At 46.7% G+C, this 21,621-nt stretch overlaps 1 protein-coding gene across 6 annotated transcripts in view; it reads right to left on the minus strand.

The window, feature by feature from the left end:
- Positions 1–1,030: 1,030 nt before the first annotated feature.
- AGBL5 (AGBL carboxypeptidase 5) overlaps positions 1,031–21,621 on the minus strand; it is an 84,977-nt gene continuing 64,386 nt past the window's right edge. For 4 of the 6 annotated variants that reach the window (XM_075595302.1, XM_075595300.1, XM_075595301.1 and 1 more), the window contains 4 exons: positions 7,301–7,347; positions 5,635–5,780; positions 2,524–2,633; positions 1,031–1,947 (listed from right to left, as the gene is read on the minus strand). In XM_075595302.1, the coding sequence (XP_075451417.1) occupies positions 1,870–1,947; positions 2,524–2,633; positions 5,635–5,780; positions 7,301–7,347 (381 nt within the window). In that variant the 3' untranslated portion in view covers positions 1,031–1,869. Of the gene's footprint in view, positions 1,948–2,523; positions 2,634–5,634; positions 5,781–6,643; positions 6,706–7,300; positions 7,348–8,951; positions 9,036–21,621 lie in introns of those variants that run through there. The other 2 variants (XM_075595303.1, XM_075595304.1) reach the window with 2 other exon arrangements.

Raw genomic sequence — 21,621 nt, forward strand, 5'->3', positions numbered from 1 at the left:
TCAGAAAATCAGGACTCAGTTTCAGTTCAAATATATCAGCAGTTTATTCTTCAATCAGCTTTCAATCTTCAATAAGCTTTTACATAGCAAAGATACATACTCTTACTTGTCGGTTCAAAATACAGAAGGGTAGTAGTTTAAACTACATTACCCATGATTCTTATACTTTTCTGAACAAAGAACTCATCAATCAATGTCTCTTTCTCTCCTGATTAAACAGACTGATTTCCTCAGGAGGTAAAACCCCCTAGGGACCTTCTGCTGGCAGGGATATATATATATCACAGAACAGACAGGACCCCGAGACACTGATACCTACATACTGTTTATACAATTATAACCATATGTGAACCCTGATTTCCAAGCTGACCATGAGCCTTTCATGAAAACAGCATGTTGAACTTATAAAGGTTAACCTGTTGGGTGCTGAATATATATAATACATGTGTATATACTTGTATTGCTATTCTACTTTAATACAGAAAATATATAACTAAACTTATTTCATCAGGTATACCCGGGTGTATTGAGTTTTGTGACTGTTTTCTGCCCGAGTGCATTGAGGTATTTTAGAGGCAGGGATTGAAGCATTTTATTCCCGCTGGCTGCAATACTGCACAGTATATATATATATATACTGCATTACAATTCATGAATTTATGCCATCTGGTAGACACGCGAAGCATTGCAGCCTATTAAATCCTAATCATAATCATTTAACAGATCAGCTGCCCGTCAGCCAGGCATGAACCCAGGCTGGGAAGGCAAACGCAACAGGGCTTGTCAGAGGTGAGGAGCGGCGCATTCCAGGTATCTGCCAGGTACAAACTGGGTATTTGCTCTAATAAAGTGTGTCGGTGCAGTATAGCCGATTACATTCATTAATTTGCCACTCTGAAATACATTGCCAAGTGACACATGTCTACCATGTAATTCATTTGTACCGGTCTCTATTTTGCATGCAATGTAAAGTCCCAAGTTACTTCTATAATAGCCACGCGAATTCCACCAACAGAGACGGAGGCACGACTCAATATCAGCTTTTATTAAAACACGTAGCACTAAACCTGCCACAGCAGGAGTGCAGCACAGGACATCAAACATGGGACCGGATAGAACATTAAGAACAATCCTTAAAATGCTGCATCGTTAAACTGGTATTTACAGTACATCCAAGTGTCAACGTAGAGTAATATGGAGTGGCTTTTATCCTAAAGTAGGTCAGAGATAAAACAGGTATTGTTTGAATATTGCAGATTAAAAAAAACTTAAGTGTTTAAAGAGGAACCCCCAAACAGAGGCGTTGCACTGTCCTGAGTGTGAGAGAACATGTGAGGTTTTTCTAGCAATTAATAGATCTGATGATTGATGCTGTACATTTCTATTGGTCTGAACATAGCATCAGATGTCCATTCACCTGGAATAAAGAGGAATGAGACGACTCTCTCCCCCAACATACTATATGTTATACATATTTCTCCTGCAAGCCGACACGTCAGTGGGGGCGTTTACAGAGCAAGTCTGGGTTTTAAACCCTTTCCGATTCGAAGAGGCTAACAAACATTGCCAAGCAAATGTTTAACAAGCTCCCCGGCAGTCAAAGAAGCCAAGTGCTATTAGGAAAATGGTAGAACAGGGTTGAGTTCTCAATAAACCACCCGCACGAACATTTCTACAGTGAGGTTACCACTGAGAAATCGCTATAAAAGGGTCAAATAAAAGGACTGTGATATGTCGTCTTTAACTGAAGGGGCAGCTGGTCCATTTCTCAGCACCACTTCTCCCCAGAACGTTAGGAAGTAGCACCAGTGAGAGGAGGCGGGGGAAATGTTTTGGTCTGCCGAGCTCAGTCACCCAAAATGATCTCCTTCAGGACTCAGAACAGAAGGGCGCAACTCCCTGGTACGTAGAGTGGTGAGCAGCCTCTGACGCGACAGTCGTGAATCTCTGAAACATAATAAGAAATAGTGTCAAGCAATGGATGCTCAAGTACAACTGTGCGCCAACGGAGTGTCCAAAAAGGTACCACAAGCATGCCAAGAAAGCAACTTCAAGGCTTGGGAAGCTCACGGACAACTATAAAATATCATGTCAGCCTTTCCACAGTGTGGTGTTATATTGTTACATAGCAGTACACAGGAGGGTTACGGGGTGAAAGGTGATGTCTTTGAAACTGGAAATATTCTGTTTTATTTCCGGTACCGGAGACACCGGATGATATAAGGTTAAATCTCAGTACCGGGACGGATTGGCCTCATTTCAATATGTGGTGAAGTAGTCTTTACCTTGCGCATGAAAAACCATTTTATGTACAGCCTTTGTACACTAATCTCAATATAAAACAAACATCATGAGGATTATTAATATTAAGGCTCTTATGTCTGACCTTCCCATCTTCAAGCAATCCCTGGACCGGTCTTCACTTGGGCTGCAGTTTTGGTTGCCAACCAAAGAGGGCTTGAACCCCATATCCTGTGTGCCCACAGTGTTCACCCTTATTCTGCTGTAGGTTAATCCCATTACCTGGTCATTGAGGTTTTCGGTTTGCTCACAGATAAACAGAGGCTCCTCCACCTTGAGTCGAAGCAGCGGCATTGAACACACCTTCAGGCTGGAAGTAACTTTGGTCAGATCTGAAACGGAAGAGAAAAGAAAGAAGGAGAAGAAAGAGTAACACATCGGCCATTAAACCACAGTATGGAGGGAGAGACGACAGAAACATCCTACTCAATGGACAAGGCTGGGCTCCTTAGCACAGCAGTGTGAAATCGCACTGTTATGAGCCTGTTCATTCAACTGGGAATTGAGTCGACAAAGCTCAATATATCCAAGCAATATAGTGATTAGTTAAGGATTTAGTGGGGGGAAAAAGGGGCAAAACAAAAAGAAGACATTTCCCGTATCCAGTGAGATTTTTTTATAAACACCACACTTGCATGTTTCACGGCAAGAGAGATTCTGACGTGACAGGATCTGTAACATTTAGGGCTGGGGAAGTTATTCGGAAAGGTTCAGAACTCCCCGAACTGAACTATTAATATGTGGTATACTGTAGGTTAAAACTACACAATTAATGCTTTAATAAAAAAATAAAAAATATATTTTAACATTCATTGTTCATAGTTTAACCTGTAATAAAGGAACATTTTTTTAAATTCAAGTTAATAGTGGGTTTTAGTGTACAAAAACAGGGTCAATATTGAAAGGATTTTTGACAATCACCTACTAAGCATATTATTGACATTAGCTGAACGCGCTCTAGTCCCGAGTCTCATGGCGAGTAGAAAAAATTGAAATAATGTGTTCATACGCAAGATTGCCCTTTTAACTCTGTACAAGAGTCCCCCAATAAATAAATAGGTAATCTATAAATCTATCAATCTTGCCAGCCTGAAGGAGGCAAAAAAAGGAGTGAGAATGTAGCTGTTGTTTGTGACTTGCCAACTTGCAAACTAAATCAACATATTGCATGGAATTCACAAACTAAACCAAATTGCAGCAAACAAAAAAAATAATTATCGGTTTGAACATGCAGGTACATGTATTTTTAAACTGGTACGGCAGTGTGTTTATGCGATATTGCCACTTTTTGCATGGGAACTCCATTCTCACGGTTTGGCCGGTTAGACTTTGTTACTAAGCTCACAAAGAGTTTGTACTTTGCCTTTTAAAAAGAGAACATACAATCCAATGTGAAGTTCTCCAGTAATTATATATTTTGCAGTAATATTGATTTCAAATGTTATGTACCCTGAAAATTGCCTAGAAATAGCAATTTTCTAAAATCACGGATTACTGCATCACTTTCATGTTGGGTACATGAGAGCAGTTGGTATTTTATTTTCCTTATTTGTTCTCTTCTCGTATTTATTTTTTAGGGTGCCAGATTTCTCCGTTTCCTGGGATTTTCCTCCTTATTGTGTCCCAAAGCAGAGAAATGGTTAGATGTTCTCCCCGTGTTCAGTATTCTGCATCCTGCGAGGGGTTTGCTTTTGATTTCCTGTTGGATGTTCCCGATCTCTCTCTCTCTCTCTGCTGGGAGTAGAGATGGGCGAATCCGTTTCCCGGATTTTCGCTCATGTTACCCCCTAAAATCCAGTTTGCGGTGTAAAATCCGCAAACGGATTTGGGCGGTTTCAATCCCGGCGGTTTCACCAAAATCCGCCGTTGGATATAACCCGTGGATGGATTTGAAGGCGCCAATCTGCAGCTCCAGCCATCCGTTAGCGGATTCTTTAGCGGACTGCAGAATCCCACGAATTGGATTCTACCAATCGATCCACGGGTTGCGGAGTCCACGGAATGTAAAGGTAATAATTAAAAAAAAAGCCGCGAAACGCGCATCACACTTTTCGACATTGATCCGCTGAAATCCGCTGATCAAAGCAACCGGACGATCCAAATTCGCCAAAAAAAGTCACCCGTTTCTACCTGGCAGCGAGTAGCAATGTGCTGGTGAGCGGGTAGCAATGTGCTGGTAAGAGGGTAGTAATTCACATTGCCTGGAGAGGGACCGTCACACTCTAACTATACTAGTGGATTTTATTCTAACAGCAGCAAGAAGAGCTATACGGACACACTAGACAGATACTCCCCACCCTCTATCTCAAAGCAATGAGTTGGGGTTCTCTTTATTGGCTACAGAAACACTATAGGCTCATACTCCGATTTATAGAACGGAACCACACCTTTTTTTTTTTTTTTTTTTTTTTTAGACAAAGGCTTCCTAATATAAATCACAAAAATGAACTAGTTTGGGTTCAGACTGCGATGACTGAACTACTCAAACATACAGCGTAGTTTGTAGACATGCAAAGTACTGGGAGGCGGCCAGGAGACTTGTTACTTACTTTTTCTTAGTCCCTGCACCTCATTTATAAGGTTTTGGACCCCACAGCCATTTATTAGTTTACACTGACCACTGTTTTTCTATACTTGTTTTATTTTTTGTTTCTGTTGCTCTGTTTAACAATGGAAAATGTATTATGTCCATTGATGTTTTATGATAAGGATGCAGTCTATAGCTAGGACTGTTTAACAGTTGCATCTTAAGAGCATCTACATTTCTGCTCCTCTGATTTAATGACATACTGAACAGGTCTGTCACGTGTATACATGCCGGGCTTTTCAGTATGTTAATGACATGTTACAGGTCATTAACCGTTAACAGATGGAACAAACTAAAAAAGAGGCAATAGCCTTGTAACCAAACATAATTCTGAAATTAGTACACTGACTGCAGGGGGCCCGTAACTTGGGAGGGTGGGGAGGGTGACAAAGATAGCAGAAGGTGCCCCAGAGAATAACTGTGTATGGAGGAGGGGGGACTTACTGTGAATGTTGAGTAGGAGGGAGATGTCCCTGATGTGTGGCAGTGGGGAACCTCAGGGATACCTGTAACAGGGGGGGGGGGGGCTATTTGGTTAGCCTACTTCTGTTTTTAAGTGTATACAGTTGTTAAATGTGATTAGTCCAGAAACAACTTGTTGGAAATGGTACAGAGGGTGTTACTGGGTGTTACTGGGCATTGATAATCGCCAGTGAAATGTTACTCAATGGGGCTGCTGCCTCAATCACACGAGGAGCATCTGTTCATTGCAGCAAATGGTATGAAACTACAGCGGTGAGTCCCACCTGTGAGAGTGCAATTCTTCATGGACTCGTCTGCCGTGTATTTCCAGACTCGGAGGATGGGCGGCCCCGTCTCGTCTGTGACATGCACGAGGCCAGTCCGTCTTACTGGGATCCTGCTGGGACGGAGGCCCAAGCTTTCAAAAGACCTGGGAAAAGAAACCAGTAACAAATAGACACAGGAGAGAGGGTTGTACAGGAATGAGAGAAGTGCGTCATTAGAATGAAAAAGAAGACGAAATCTTTTTATTTATTCTAACCGTTGTGTCCTGTACACACTATGCAGGGACATTAGCTGTTTTAATATAGCCGGTTACAAAGGATAACACAAATAATTCACTTGAATTGAGTTTCACAATATTGAATAGGGGCCATTGTATCTTGTAGAGAAGAAAGAAAATAGTCTGTCACAAATGATGGCAACCTGGTCTATTTTAAAACAAGATTACTACAAATATATCCTACGCTACAACCATTGTGTTATGGTGAAGAAAGCACGCTTGTACAGGGGTTAGAGCTAGGCACACAAAATACAATTAGTAAATGGTGCATGAATCGGACACGTTCTGAGCGAAACAAGATATTTCTAAGCCAATATTTCACAACTCTTACAATGACCCCCAGAATGGCATTAAACCGTGGAAGAGAGAAAATTATTCAGAAACCCAAGTGCCTCCAACAATACTCTTAAGCAGATGAAACTCTAAATCCCAACAGGAAACTCCCAATAAGTTTTAGCATTCTGAGTGAAAACCTACAAACTTCCAGAGGAATTGATGAGTTTTGTGAACAATTTTCAGTATCTGGATGAATTGACCCAATACGTAGTATCACAGCCAGCAAACGACAATGTAACCTCCCTTTGCACAAAAGATAATGACATTGCTTCACCATGAATGAGTAGAGGCCAGCACAGCAACCACTTAGCAAGACCAGGCTACAAACGGGATGGTCAACCAATGGAAATTGAACGACGATCAGTATTCTCTGCAGGATACAATACCTTTATTGGGCGATCGCAAACAAATATCATGTATTCGCCTGGTACAGTCACTGCCTTATCTTTATGGGTCACTGTACAAATTAAATAAAAACTCGGTTTCACACCGACCGTCGGTAAGACGGATCAAAAGACCTAATTATCTCGCAAGCTCATGTAACAAACACAGTCTATGTATTGTATAGTGGCAAATCGTCATATGGGGGTACAGAGGTGAATCCGCATGGCTGTAATGGGGGAGGTGCTGAAGTTATTCTCCTGTTATGCACCATAATCAAAGTGAATCATTTACCATTCAGCATGGGGGTCTTCTATTTACAGACATAATATCTAACTTCCATGAAAAATTTAAAATCAGGTTCTGCAAAGACTTAATTTTTTCCCTCATTGGTAGTCTGATAAAAAAAATAAAGTATGTATAGACCAGCACCAAAATGAACTTATCCTTAATTAAAGAAAATAGTTATTTTTTACTCCTCAGTAGTTCGCATATGAGAGAACCAAGGGTGACCTCAGGAGACCCTGCGGTGTCGGCTCAATCACGGTTTGCATGCTGAGCAGACGGGAACCTCTTAAAACAAATCTGAACAAATCAGGGGAGGTGTGTATCAGAATAATAGTAAGTGATGGGAAGTTAAGAGTTTGGCAACAGGAGGAAGAAGCATTTACCTGGAGTACTCTTGGTCCTTATGGCAGTTGCCTCTTTTCTGCAAATTCTAGAAACAAGAAATACAAACAGAAGCATGTCTTCTCTCCTTGTAATCCCATTCATAGACTTTAATCTCGCCCATGGAAGGGTACAGGCACCTCCTCGTTCCCTACACCCGGGGCTCTCAACCTTTATCTCTCCAGGCACCACTATTCATAATGCTTATTTACTGAAGCACCCCGACAATAGTGCAAACAGCTACACACACAGGACATACTGCCACACACACACAGGACAGGGACAGACTGCCACACACACACAGGACAGGGACAAACTGCTACACATAGCCGGGGCAGATTGCCACACAGGGCCACAGACAGATTTCCTGGGGCCCAGGACTAGAGTTACATCCGCCTCTCCCCCCCCCCCCCCCCGGCGGTATTGCGACCCTCCCCCCCCCCCCCCCCCCCATTTCACACCTCACAAGCCTCTTCTATTTCCCACCCTCTTCCCATCCATGTATTTCTCTCCCCTCTGTCTCACTCCCTCTTCCTCACTCACCCCCAATCACTCCCCCCCCCCTTTGCATGTATTTCTCTCCCATGCGTCTCACTCTTACTCCCTCCCTCACTCACCCAGTCTCCTCTCACTAGCCCCCACCTTCCATCAATTACCCTACTCACTCAATTACCCCACAAAATACATACCAAAAAAAACCATCCCCTAAATACATAAAACCCCACCACCAATACATATTAAAAAGATGCCAACCCCCCCAATACATATTAAAAAAACACCCACCCCCCAATACATTAAGACTCCCTCCCCCTCCCCCAATACATTTAAAAAAGATCCCAACTCCCCCAATACATTTTAAATAGACCCCCACTCCGTCCGGCACTGCAAGTTGGGCCTTACCTCTGGCCAGGCCCGGCTGCCGGTCCTCTCGCGGCCGGACTCGGGTCTCCCTCACTGCAGGCCCCTATCCCTCTGCCCCACGCCGCGCTGGAGCGTGCCGGGCCTCCCTCAATGTCGTCACCAGAAGCTGACGTCAGAGAGGTCCGTCGGAGCGGGACATAGTGATAGAGGCCTGCATCTGAGAGAGAGCCGGGGCCCGGCTGCGAGAGTACCGGCAGCCGGGCCTGGCCAGATGTCGTGCCCAACTTGTGCCGCCGGGCCCCCCGCCCGGAATACCTGTCCCCCCCGTCGGCAGCTCTGGCCTCACACGGGACAGATTGCCACACACACAGGACAGGGACAAACTGCTACACACACGGGACAGATTGCTGCACACACTTAGATTGTATGCTCCTCGGGGCAGTGATTTCTTTACCTATTGTTACTTTTCTGCCTGAGCTTATTCCCATTATGAGTTGTATTAATATGTTACGTGTATTACTGCTGTGGGGTGTTTATGTACATTGTGGGCGCTATATAAATAAAGATAGATAGACATACATACAGCAAAACCAAACAGACAGAGCAAAACTGACACACACCAATCCTCACCTCACCCTGCTCATGCTGCTGCTGCCTCTGCTTGCTCTCCCAGCCCTCACAGCAAGTAGTGTCAGACACATGCTATTCAAAGCAGGGAAATCACACTTTTCAGTGTCACTTCATTTAGTGTCACAAGGTAAACAGGTCTACCTGATCAGGACGTATAGGTCCTGGGACCGTGCAGCTGGGGTTGCCTGGTGTGAGACCTTGGGACTACCGACCTGTGGGCGAAGCAAGGTCGAGCTAGAGGAGAATCTGGAAAGACATGAAGACAAAAATCACCCTCGCCAACGTTGCGGTAGCTGAAGGAGCAGCCCAGGTTGGGGCTGCTACCAGTCCTGCGGATGGAGGAGTGGAGCCTGGGAGACTGGTCATGGTCGCTCCGGTGGCTCAGGTGGTACCTGTGGCTTCGGGGACCTCTACCTCGGAGGAGCTTGCAGCCCTGAATGCGTTGCTGGGACCAGCAGCTACTGCAGAGCAGCGAATACAGTTGGTACAACTGATATTCCGCACCCCTGCACCCTCAGTGTCCGGAAACGGCAATTCCTCCTATGCCCAGCCAAGGTGTCCAACCACAGCTTTGCCAAGTTTGTGGATGGCAGTGATGACATTGATGGCTTCTTGCGGTGCTTTGAGAACCAGTGGGGACGGATGTCACTTCCCCCGGGTTGAGTGGGTAAAATACCTGTTGCAGCATTCCAGCAGATTAAGCAGCAAGATGGTGAGGACTACAAATATCAAAACCTTCCTGCTGAGATGGTACCGGGTCAACCCGGAGACCTACCGGGAGCAATTCAGGTCTGATGAAAAGACCTCTCGGGATACATACGTTGAATTTATGACCAGGCTGTACCACACGAGTACCCAGTGACTAGAGGGGTGCAAAGCCCTCACCTACAAAGAACTGCTGGATCTGCTGATCCGAGAGTAGTTTTACCAAAAGTGCCTGCCAGAGATATGGGAGTGGGTGATTGACCACAAGCCAGCTAACCGTGAAGAGGCAGCCAACATGGCAGACGAGTATGTCACCACCCGATAACCCCGACCTGGAGGACAAAGTCCTCTACCGGGGGGAGTGCAGCAAAGCCAGCAGTTTGTGCATGAGCGCCGGTGCTATCAATGCAACCAAACCGGGCGTCTGAAGCCAGATTACCTCGACTGCCCCCAGTTCAGCAACCGCCCTGTGGGGAAATGTACCCCAGCTGCAAAGCCGGTCGCCTTCTTGGGATTGTCACCTACAAAGGAGCAGCAAGCCACAGTGCAGCAGAGGATCCAGGCAGCGACCCCTGCAGGGGCTACCAGCGGTACAGCGAAGGAAACAGACAGGCATCAAGTTGCAGTAGTCGGGCTGCAGGTGAATGATGTCCGGAGGAAGCATTTGCGTACAGTGACCATCGGAGATCGCCAGGCAGCCAGCCTGATCGACTCTGGGGCCACCTGGTATGAGTCACTCTGGTGCGACCTGATATGGTCAGCCCAGAGGATCTGCTCCTTATGGTATATATGGTATATACTCTGTAAACAACATTGCTTCATCTTTTATAAGGTAAGGAGCGATGTGATGTGGAGGCCAGCGGCAGGATGTTCAATACGTCTCTAGTGATTCCACGCCATTGATCTCGATTTAGGGCGTCTTTTTGGGCTTTGGCTACTGTGAAGTGGAGCGGTTTGAGATCGTGTGCCACCTGGTTCTACCAAGTTTTCTTTGGAGCATTTCGGTCCACTTTCCAGCTTATGGGTCGTGTGGTGTTGAGGCACTGGTAAGTGATCTGGTGATGTCCATACGGAAGACGTGGTCAAACCAATTTATTGTATGGCTCAGAAACATGGACACTACTCAAAAGCGATATGAACCTACTCTAACGATTCCAACTAAGATGTCTATGTAACATACTCCATATTACGCTACGAGACCGATGGAAAAATAAAGATATACGGTTAATCTGTCAAAATGAATCTACAATCGACCAGTACATTAAGCGACAAAGACTTAGGTGGTTTGGCCACGTCTGCCTTATGGACATCACCATATCTGCTCCCTGCACAGGGATGCAGGGCACCATGCCGGATGGGGGACCTAGGTCAATCCAGGTCACCCGGGTGTTCCTTGACTGGGGTGCCGATCGAGGAGTGAGGGATGTCTGTGTCCTGCCAGGCTTGGATACTGAGATCTTGCTTGTTAATGACCTGGGGCACCTCATCTGTTTTTTTGCTGAGGAAGATGCTCCTGTGGCTGCGGAGCCTTGCCCAGGCAGGGGAGCCTTTGGTACCCATGCCCATTGAGGAGATCACCGTTACCCTGCATTTGGAACCAACATCTCCTGAGGTCCTTGAGGAGACCAGGAAAGTGGTCCTGACCTCCCTTCCAACATACCTGTATCCCCATCCCCTGACTGATGGCGAATGGCCGGCTTGGTGCATGGTTCAGTGAAGCTGTACTCTCCGAACCCGACTTAGAGGGCATGAGACTGCGGGCGTCCCTGAGAGTGGGTCGGATTGCTATCTCTGGCAACGTGGGCTCTTCTGCAGAGAGCAAGCCACGGACGCTCAGGACAGGGTATGGACAGGTAAGAGACAGCAAGTGATACCCAGGGAGTATAGGCAGCATTTGTTACAGGTAGGTCATTCCATCCCACTAGCAAGGCATCGGGGTCTCACGCTCCAGATCCCGGCTACAACAGGGGGCATCAAGGGAGGTATCTCTGTGTTCTGCTGCACCTGTGTCGCTTGCCAGCGGGTAGGCAAGTCGGGTGGCCGTGTGAAGACCCCCCTGAACCCATTACCGGTGATCAGTGAACCTTTACTGAGAGTAGCAGTAGACATAGTGGGTCCACTTATGATCCCTAGTTGATCAGGGAAGCGTAACATCCTCACGGTGGTTGATTTTGCAACGAGGTACCCCGAGGCTGTGGCACTCTCCTCCATCAAGGCAAGAAATGTGGCAGAAGCATTGATAGGGATTTTTACTAGGGTGGGGTTCTTTAGCAAGATTCTAACCGATTAAGGGGTGCAATTCATGTCTGAATTGCTCCAGTGTCTCTGGGCTACGTGAGGGGTGACAGCCCTCCGTACCGCCCCTTACCACCCCCAGACAAATGGACGTGTAAGCGGTTCAATAGGACTCTGAAGCAAATGCTGCAGGCATTTGTAGAGGCTGAACAGGGAGACTGGGAGGCTCATCTACAGCATTTGCTATTTGCATACCGAGAGGTACCGCAAGAGTTCACCGGGTTCTCACCTTTTGAGCTTCTATATGGGCGCAGGGTCCGGGGACCGCTTGACCTGTTCCGTGAGGGATAGGAAGGGGAGACGACTGAAACTGATGCTTCTGTGCTACAGTATGTAGTAGATCTCAGGGAAAGGTTTGAAAGGTTCATGGGGTTAGCACAGGCTAACCTCAGGGATGCTGAGACCAAGCAGAAGCATTGGTATGACAAGAATGCCCGTAGCAGAGAATGTATCCCTGGGCAGCATGTGCTTGTTCTGAAGCCCACTCAGCAGAATATACTCATGGCTGCCTGGGCCAGCACATATACGGTACTCCAGCGGATAAACGAGTGCAACTATGTTGTATGTTTAGACCCCGAGACAGATAGGCAACACACATATCAGATTAACATGGTGAAGGCATATTATACGAGTGAGCCATCGGTGCTGGCTATCTGTAGCCCACCGATAGGGGACCCGGCGAGCCAAGCACTGCCCGATCTCCTAGGGGAAGCTAGGTAGGGGAGCACAGTAGAGCAGGTCGGGATGGGTCCCCAGCTCGAGGCACCCCAGAGAGTGCAAGCCCGAGCTATGCTAGAGCAGTATAAGGATCTTGTCACGGTAACTTATGACAAGATATAATGAACACCAAATATCTGGGTTGAACTGAACGAGGCTTAGATATAATAAAATATAATTTATTCCTTAAATAAGGTGAACACAGCAATATAGTACAATTAACAGACAAGAAGGTAACACTTACTTAGGGTTGGGGGATGGAGAAGTATCCACTAGCAATTCTCCAGCAGTCCAGTGACATTCAAGATGGAATCAGAAGCACAACTCCAGCAATCCAGTGACATTCAAGATGGTATCAGAAGCACAACTAAAAACTGTAGGGTTGACACAGTTTATATACCTGTGCAACACTATTCTTAACATTGAATACAGCCTATTGGTGAACAATTATCTGTATCCACTCCCTAACGTGGAGACACAGACTAACAGACTAACCCATGCCCTCAGGTAACAATTACACTGGCAGAGTTTTGTTGATTGATTAATACTTAATCCCTAGACTTTGGGTAACAATCAAGGCAGTTAACTTTTGATCACCGTGCTTAGGCTACTCAGCCGTCTGCCCTTCATGACCTATTAGCCTAGCAAATGGCGTCTGCATTTTCAGAACAGATCCAAAATAAAATACATACAGGCATACCCCGCATTAACGTACGCAATGGGACTGGAGCATGTATGTAAAGCGAAAATGTACTTAAAGTGAAACACTGCCTTTTTTCCACTTATCGATGCATGTACTGTACTGCAATCGTCATACACATGCATAACTGATGTAAATAAGGCATTTGTAACAGGTTCTATAGTCTCCCCGCTTGCGCACAGCTTCGGTACAGGTAGGGAGCCGGTATTGCTGTTCAGGAGGTGCTGACAGGCGCATGCGTGAGCTGCCATTTGCCTATTGAGCGATATGTACTTACTCGCGAGTGTACTTAAAGTGAGTGTCCTTAAACCGGGGTATGTCTGTATACACTTTAATATCTACCCATACTAATAAGTTCCATTCTGGTGGGCTCAGTGGGTCGACCTTTGCCAGTTTTTAATGCCTACAGTGACTCCACATATTGGCCAAATATGAACTCTATGTGACCTCCAGAACTGGAGATACAGAAATGCACTTTAAAACATTAAAATACATGCTTATAATGAAACATGGGAACAGGGGAACATACATTTTCAAGGTATAACAAAGTGCAAACCTCATCCCTGGACCGCAGTCCAGTTAACCTCTTGTCTCTCTGGTGAGGTCAGGGGATGGCCATATGGGGTGCAACCCCTTTAATACCGGGCCACCCCCTTTCTCCCTCTACAGATCTTTTCACAGAAAAGCCAAGCAGGACCTACATTACTGATCACCCAGTCCACACTGGAAATCAGAGACCCCTTCATAAAAATGCATATAGGGTTTCTACAGAGGAGAAGCGGAGCATAGAGGGGGAGGTGGAAGAGATGCTGGTAATTGTACCGTCGCAGGGTCCTTGGGTTTCACCGGTAGTCCTGGTACCTAAGAAGGACGGGACCACTTGGTTCTGTGTGGTTGACAGCAGCTCAACGCCCAGACTGTGTCAGATGCCTACCCCATTCCCCGCATGGATGAGCTTTTATATGAACTTGCGGGGGTAAGGTATCTGACCACCATGGATCTGTCCAGAGGGTACTGGCAGATTCCTTTGACCCAGGAGGCTCAGGAGAAGTCCGCTTTCATCACCCCGAGTGGCTTATATGAGTTTTTAGTTATGCCATTCGGGATGAAGAATGCCCCGGCTACCTTCCAACACCTGGTCAATCGGGTACTGGAGGGCACGCAAAGTTTTGCAAGGGCATACCTGAACGACATAGCTGTATTTAGCAATTCCTGGGAATTACATTTAGAACATGTGGCAGTGGTGCTGGGAAGGATCAGAGATGCCGGGTGTGACAGGAGGGGGTAACCGGGCTCTATCATAAAAGGTCAAGCCCATTTGGTGACCCCTGCTCCGTGTATAATGGTCCCAGAAAGATAGCTCTTGCACACAGTAACATTGTATCATCGCATTGTACTTTGTGTATAAAACCATTTTTTGTGTTTTTCCCTTTCCGGGCGTGTTATCAAGCAGGGATTGCTAGTGTATGAGATTCTAGGGGGGTTTTGCGGAGGAACCGAATGTGCCTAGGAGGTTGGGGTCCAGAGTTACTGGGTCCCCTATAAATGTACTCGGGAATCATACCTGATTCTCAGATGCATGTAGACAAATTGTCTCCGCAATACTTCTCCTTGAAAACGTAAACGCGACTCACCACTAGAGTACCCTGCTTCAGCAAAGCCCAGAAAGGAGAATGAGGCACAGGGATGAACCGGTGTCCCTGTAGCTGAGGGAATCCCTAGGTTAAGGGGGGTACCCCAGCTAGTGCCAAGGTAACCCACAACCAGTATAGGGTTTGTGGGTGCCCAACAGTATATAAGGTTGGGGGGAACTCAGAGTCCAAACTGAGTCACAGGGGAAGTGTGTGGGGAATAAGGCAGACAGAAATAAAACGACATTTTTCCTTTTCTGTTCCCTGTACCCAGAGACTCAGAGTGTATTAAAATATAGTTTTAATATGTTTAAACATTCGGAACCCATTTCCAGACAGGCAGCCCGTGCAAACCCATAGGCACCGGTATGTCTGCTGGACATCTGAGTTCAAAGCAGCCAGAGGATGCCCAATGGTGCGAACAGCGTTTGGTTAGCGGGGAAAGGCGGAGTACTAGGTCCGGAGATCAATGGAGATCAACCAACAAGTGCCATGGATCGTGGTCCCCAAGATGGCGGCCAGCTGTGTGCCAGCAGGACCACAGGAAAAGGAGCGGGTTCCAAACCCTGCCGGAGTGCCAGTGAATCAGGCACTCCCAAGAGCTGACACTCTAATACCAGAGTGTCAGCTGAACGCCAATGTGGCTGAGGGAGAGATCAGCCAAGCTGATGCTGGGGATCGTGCCTCCCTGCAAGCCACCATGATGGCAGAGGATGGTGGCACACGGGTGCCATGCCTCATGGTTGCCCAAATGGCAACCAGCTGTGTGCCCGCAGGGCCACAGGCAGCGAAGCGGGTAGTGACCCCCGCTTGAATTCCAAGTGCCCCCTGATCCAGTAACCCCAGTCTGGGGCAACGTTCCCCAGCCCCAGAGAGGATGACCGGTGAGATGCTGTCCACTGAACTCAAGCAGCCATGCAGCAGCTCCAGGAAAAGACCCAGTCAGCGATCCCTACAGCCCCTGCCAGCGACACAGCTATGGAGCTTTCAGACGGGCAACAGTCTGCAGCTATCGGACAGGAGGACCAACCGGTCCACAAAGATTTATTCTTTCATCCAGGGGTCCCAGGTAGTCGGCCTGGGGGTCCCCTGCAACAATGTACTCATGGGAAGCCGGATAGGTTCTTGCCCGGGCACCGGTATACATAGACCGGGATGCCGGTGAAGATACATGAAGAGGATGCTGCTGTGACCCCAGTCACAGAGCACCACAGTTGGGCAGTTGCCCAGGCAGAGGGTGCAGTCAGCACCCCTGTCCACCAAGGTGGTTTGTGCTCCCCAGCTTTTGGAGCCAACCCCACAGACCATCACTTCTCTACATTTGGAGACCCCAGAAGATGGACCGGCAATTCAAAATTTGCAGCCCCGTGTTGCAGCTGCAAGCCTTTGCAATCTTTTGTGACCCCAGTGGTCAGTGTTCCCAAACCAGGGGAGGGAAACCTCGGATGGAGGGGGGGGGAGGAACAAGTGTGTTTTTACATCTGATCAGAGACCTGATGGACGTAGACCATGGAGGAGGCAAGAACCCTCAGCAGGCTGAAGGTCTGTATCAGCCAAAAATACTTTGTCCTACCTGAAGAACCTCAATTTTTGTCAGGCTCAGAAAGCCACCAGAGAGGGTGACTGCCCTGGCGCCTTAATCTTGAGGGGGGAGGTGAGACGATAAGGGTCCCTGGCTGACCTAGTGCGGTGAAATCCCAGCTATTTACCCCTAAATCCATGTCACTTGGCCAGCTATGTAAGGCTTATTTCAGCCAAATGTAATTTAATATCAGAGGGAGAACAGGGAATGTATAATGCACCATGTCTGTAAGAATGCATTTCAAAGCATGCATTCTGTCTTCCCTGTAACAATCCTTTCCCCCAATCAACATTGTTCTTTGATGGGATTTGAGCTAGCTGTGTGTAATGCTAAATCCTGTCTATTACATAATTACCTTATGTCTGTATATATGCCTGTGTTAGCAATTCCCCCAGCTAGATACAGTAGTTTGGTATTGTGTGGTGATGGAATTAATATGTTAGTCCTGCAAATGTAAATTAAGTTATGTCATTTGTATCGAGAAAGACTAGTAATTCACTCAGTTGAAGCTCTCCATAGAAAGAGATCAGAACAAAAGGTAGGGGATTAGATAAATGAATCAGTGCAGGTCTGAGCCCCAGGCACTGTTTCCTCTTGGCTCGCTGCCTTTATTCAATAGCCACCAAGCGGTATATAAGGGGTGCTGCTGGACAGTGCATGGGAGGAGTGTGGAGATACATTTCAGAGGGGCTGCTGTGTGCAGCACTTTGATATCCTGAAGCAGAGAAGCGGACAGGGGAAACCCATTTGAAGTGGGTCCTTGCACCTAGGAAAGGTAGATTTCATCCCCCAATACCTGTTTTTGTATTTTGTAGTTGTGTGTGTTTCCAAGAATTTACGGGAGAAGGAGTGGCTCAGTGAGTAAAGACACTGAGTTTGAGGCATGGTAGCCTGGTTCAATTCCCAGTGTTGGCTCCTTGTGACCTTGGGCAAGTCACTATAACCATGTGCCCCAGGCACCAAAAACATAGGTTGTAAACTCCACAGGGCAGGGACCGGTGCCTACAAAATGTGTCTGTAAAGCGCTACGTAAAAACTAGCTGCGCTATACAAGAACATGCTATTATTATTATTTATCCAAAATAAACCTCATTTTATTTCACTTTGTTTTGCCCTGTGACTGATCCCTTAAATATAAATGGTGTTAATTAAAAGTCCTGGTCTACCGTGACACCGCTTTCTCCTTGATAGAGGAAATCCTGCGGCTGGGAAACACCGCTCTACTCATTTTCCCCACCAGATGTTCTGAGCGGTTCTTCAGGATCTGGCCGTGAAATGTGTACTTAATTTTACAAAGCAACAACCAGAGTCACAGTGGTCACACAAGCCATGGGAATTGCATCGTATGTACAGATGTAGTGCGACTTGCTGTCGCCAGAGTTGCGGCTGAAAAAGCTTAAAAGCGAAGCATCGGAGATCGTGCTGCCATGGTCATGATGTAGAGGGGACACATGCATTCGGATCGAACACCCCACAGCAATAATCCTCCAGCACTGGAATGGTCACCGTCCCGCAGCATGCCCCGGTGCCAAAAACAGCAAGTGTGGCTACATCTGCACGATATTGGGCGGCTAATAAATCAGTGAAATGAAGAGGCCTTTGGATGCTCAGCCCAGTTAGTTTAATTCATAGAAAATGCTCACGGATTGTTTCCTTGAGAGTCTGTCTGCATATTCCACTGCAAAGAGCCAAGTAACAGTGACATTGAAGGAAGGCTCTGTCCTCATGTAGCGAGGAGCTCATTAGGGGAAGTAAATGTTAGGCTGCGATTATAGTAGGCGCGACGGTGCGTGCGATTCTGCGCGCTTTGAGAACAAAGTACAGCAGATGATAGGGGCTGGACATAGTGCACGCGAGTGCGATGCAGAGAGACCGTGCGGCAGATTTTTCAAACAACAAATCATTTTGCGTCACGTAAGCGGTTCAGCCAATGAGGGTGAACCAGCCTGGTGACATGTCCACCACGCCTCCCCAATTGCTGAAAGCTCAGTTCACCCATCGCTCGGGCGACGCCATGCGCTCCTACTATAAAAACTTAGCATATAGAGTATGGATAAATTCTGGAGTATTCAAGCTGTTCAGAACTGAAATTAACCCAGTACAGTAACAACGAAGCTAAGGAGAAAACTACATTCAGGATATAGAAGATATTTATTTCCAATGGAAAGGTGGTTGGCATTCCATTACACTAACCAAAGTATACAATGCAGACAGTAAATGAAAATACAAGCAAAAAGGTATTCAAGTATACTGTACTGTAGGTAAATGTGGAAACACAAGACTTCAACAGAGAGAAGATGCCAGATGATCTTGGGAAGGGATCACAGGCAGGGAGAGGTCTAAAAATATATTTTAAAAAATGCCGTGAAGAAAAACAGCAGAACGTACACTGTACCCAACGTACACACTTCTTTTTGTGTCCCGTCCATGAAGACCTTTCAGGCACCAATTATAATGTCCCCAATAGGAAAACTGGGGACATCGTACGACATTCCAAGCATCGATATTATAAAGAAAACACAACATAACATTATTATATATGCAAGTTTTCCATATGCCACATAAAAAGAAAAAAACAAACAAAAAAAAAACCAACTGATAAGATGTGTAGCCGAGCTCCCCGCTTATCTCCGCTAAGGGCGGGGGAGCTACCGGCTGGTGAGGGAGCCGCTCCGGTGCTTCGTAACTCAGAGGCGGACACCGGCACAAGACACCGCCATTTTGAAATATCGCTTATGCGCGATAGGACTCTCGCACTGTGGCGAAAATGGGCGTAATAAGCGCATTAATAAAGGCAGTGTGCTCAGCTGGTTACCCCTATTTCGTATTGGGGATGAAGGGGTTAATTTTTCATGCACTGTACATGTCTTATTTTTCCCTCTGTCCATTGTTGTCCCCATTTTGCAGGATTGTATGTGCTTGCAGTAGAGTACACCCCAAGCACAAACATATGAAAAATATAAGTGTGAGATAAGGGGAACATGTATTTTCAATAAAGTGTATTTTTGCTGCAGGTTTTAACAGGGACAAGCAGGAGGAAGTTGTTTTTCTCCAGTCATTAAAACGCACACAAGAACCAAATGTTTTGACACCTATGAGCTGGGTCACTTGCCTATGCAAGCTTCAAAGGTAACATGCTGGGCCCACGCCTGTGAGTCTCTGAAAGAGTTACATATCAAAGACCCAGAGTCAGGTGGGTGTGAATTGGCCAGATGGATGCTAAATAGGAAATCCTGTTGACCCATCTGGGCTGGCTCACCCCCTGAGTTCCCCCTTCCAGTCTGAGAGGGGCCAGGTAAAGAGGGGAGTGCACCTATGCCAAGTAGCCAAGGTGGCGTTGTCGCACATGCTCTGTGTGAACAGAAAATCCCTAGAGTGCCCACTCTTCAAACTGTGGGCAAGTAGGGGGTTAGGGAATGAGAACTTTCCCACGAGGGGGATTGGGTGGGTATGTTGGAGATAGGCTTTCAAACCCTATATACCTGCCACCCAGGCTATCCCCATTGTCTTTCGTTTTACCATGTGAGCGGATTTCCACGCTTCTAATAGCTGATAAGTGCAGCAGCACATTCCTGGATCGCAAAGAGTCTTATTACATCGGAACCAAGGACAAAACTATGCGTTAGGACACTGTGATTGCTGGGGTTATCTGATTAACCCCAACGGACCAGAAAAGACTTTGCACATTCACAAAAGGATTGGGCTGGCAATTTATGCCCTTGCAAAAGGACTAAATTTTAAAAGACAATCTTCTGGTGCTTTGCACTTTTCTGGACATTATCCCGTTCCTATACCAGTAAATGTAATTATTAAGTGTATTCTGCAGTTGTCGTGTGTTTGCCTATCAAGGGAATAAATCTCAGTTTATTTTGCTCAACTTGTTCTGCTCAATTGGGATCCACAAAATATAAATTTGTTAATAAGTGCGTCCATCGTGACACGCATGTGCAGCGGAGGCATGCAGTGGCCATCTTGCCCATGGCTCTGCAAGGGGACTACAGGTCCCATGAGCCTTAGGGGCGCCTGCAGGGAGCAGAGGGATTTATACAATTCGGTTTGAAGGGTCGCGCACCCGTCAGAAGAGTGACCCCAACAGAGCAGGTAGTGTCCAGGGAGCAGTGCTCCCCTGGACTAAACCAGATTACCATGTAGGCCCCAGTCCCTCCAGCTTGTGTATTGTAGGAAAGGCCATTGTAGGAAAGGCCCCTAGAGAGGGACGCTTCCCCAATAGCACTCAGCAGTGTCGGCATACAAGTGACCGGACGCCACGTGGTGAGCTGCAGCCTACGGTCTGGGACCATACCACAGGCACATGCTCCAATGGGAGATCCCTCCAGAGGCGGACGCTTGGTGAATGAAGAGGATACGGTAGACACATTGGGATCACAGTGCAGTCCGACGGATCGCCATCTTCAGGTTATCCTGGTCTGGACCAGAGACCAGGAAAGGTACGCAACGTGCACCAACGGCCACACACACCAGGGGGTAGCACTACTCCTCACATTTTTGTGGGCCTGCTCTTGTGGACATCAGGTTATAGGTGCCCAGGGCACCCTCAGTACTTTGGGGGACTAACTATTGTGGTGTTGGGATATTGTTTTGTGGGGACGGTGTGTTGTGGGTGTTAGTCTATTATTGTGTCAGTAAATATAAGTTGGGGATACCTGTGAGTCTTTATTTACTACCAGTATTGTTCCTGGGAAGGGGTTATCCAGCGGTTCTGGGATCCCTCCCAAGTGGAGGCGCTGTCACCAGATAGAATGCGACCACACCAGGCTCCCCAGTGGGGGAGGATCAGGTCTCCTGTACGCCAGACAGGTATCCAGCACACGTAGTTCCCTTAGACACGGGGAAAGGGGACTACAGATGCAATAACACTTACATGGAAGTTCACAAATGCAAACTAAATGGAAACAAATAAAAAGAAGATATATTTGTAGTGTATGTTGTACTTGTAAACTATACAAAGAAAATGTGCCATGTGTATATTCTACAATGCAGAGTTGTTACAATGTTGTTGTAGTTTGGCTTCTCTGATTTGCCGGCGTACAGGGGCAGAAAGCCAATCCTATAAAGTAATTGCTAAATAGCCTGTCTGTTGGTGGAGAGATCTGAACGTTGCAGAGAGGGGGTCCCATATGACCTCACACTTCTAATTACCCCCTCTCCCCTGCCCCCAGCTTCTGCTTGCATTCTGAGATT

The sequence above is a fragment of the Ascaphus truei genome, chromosome 4 (genome assembly GCF_040206685.1).
Source record: "Ascaphus truei isolate aAscTru1 chromosome 4, aAscTru1.hap1, whole genome shotgun sequence".
NCBI lineage: Eukaryota > Metazoa > Chordata > Amphibia > Anura > Ascaphidae > Ascaphus > Ascaphus truei.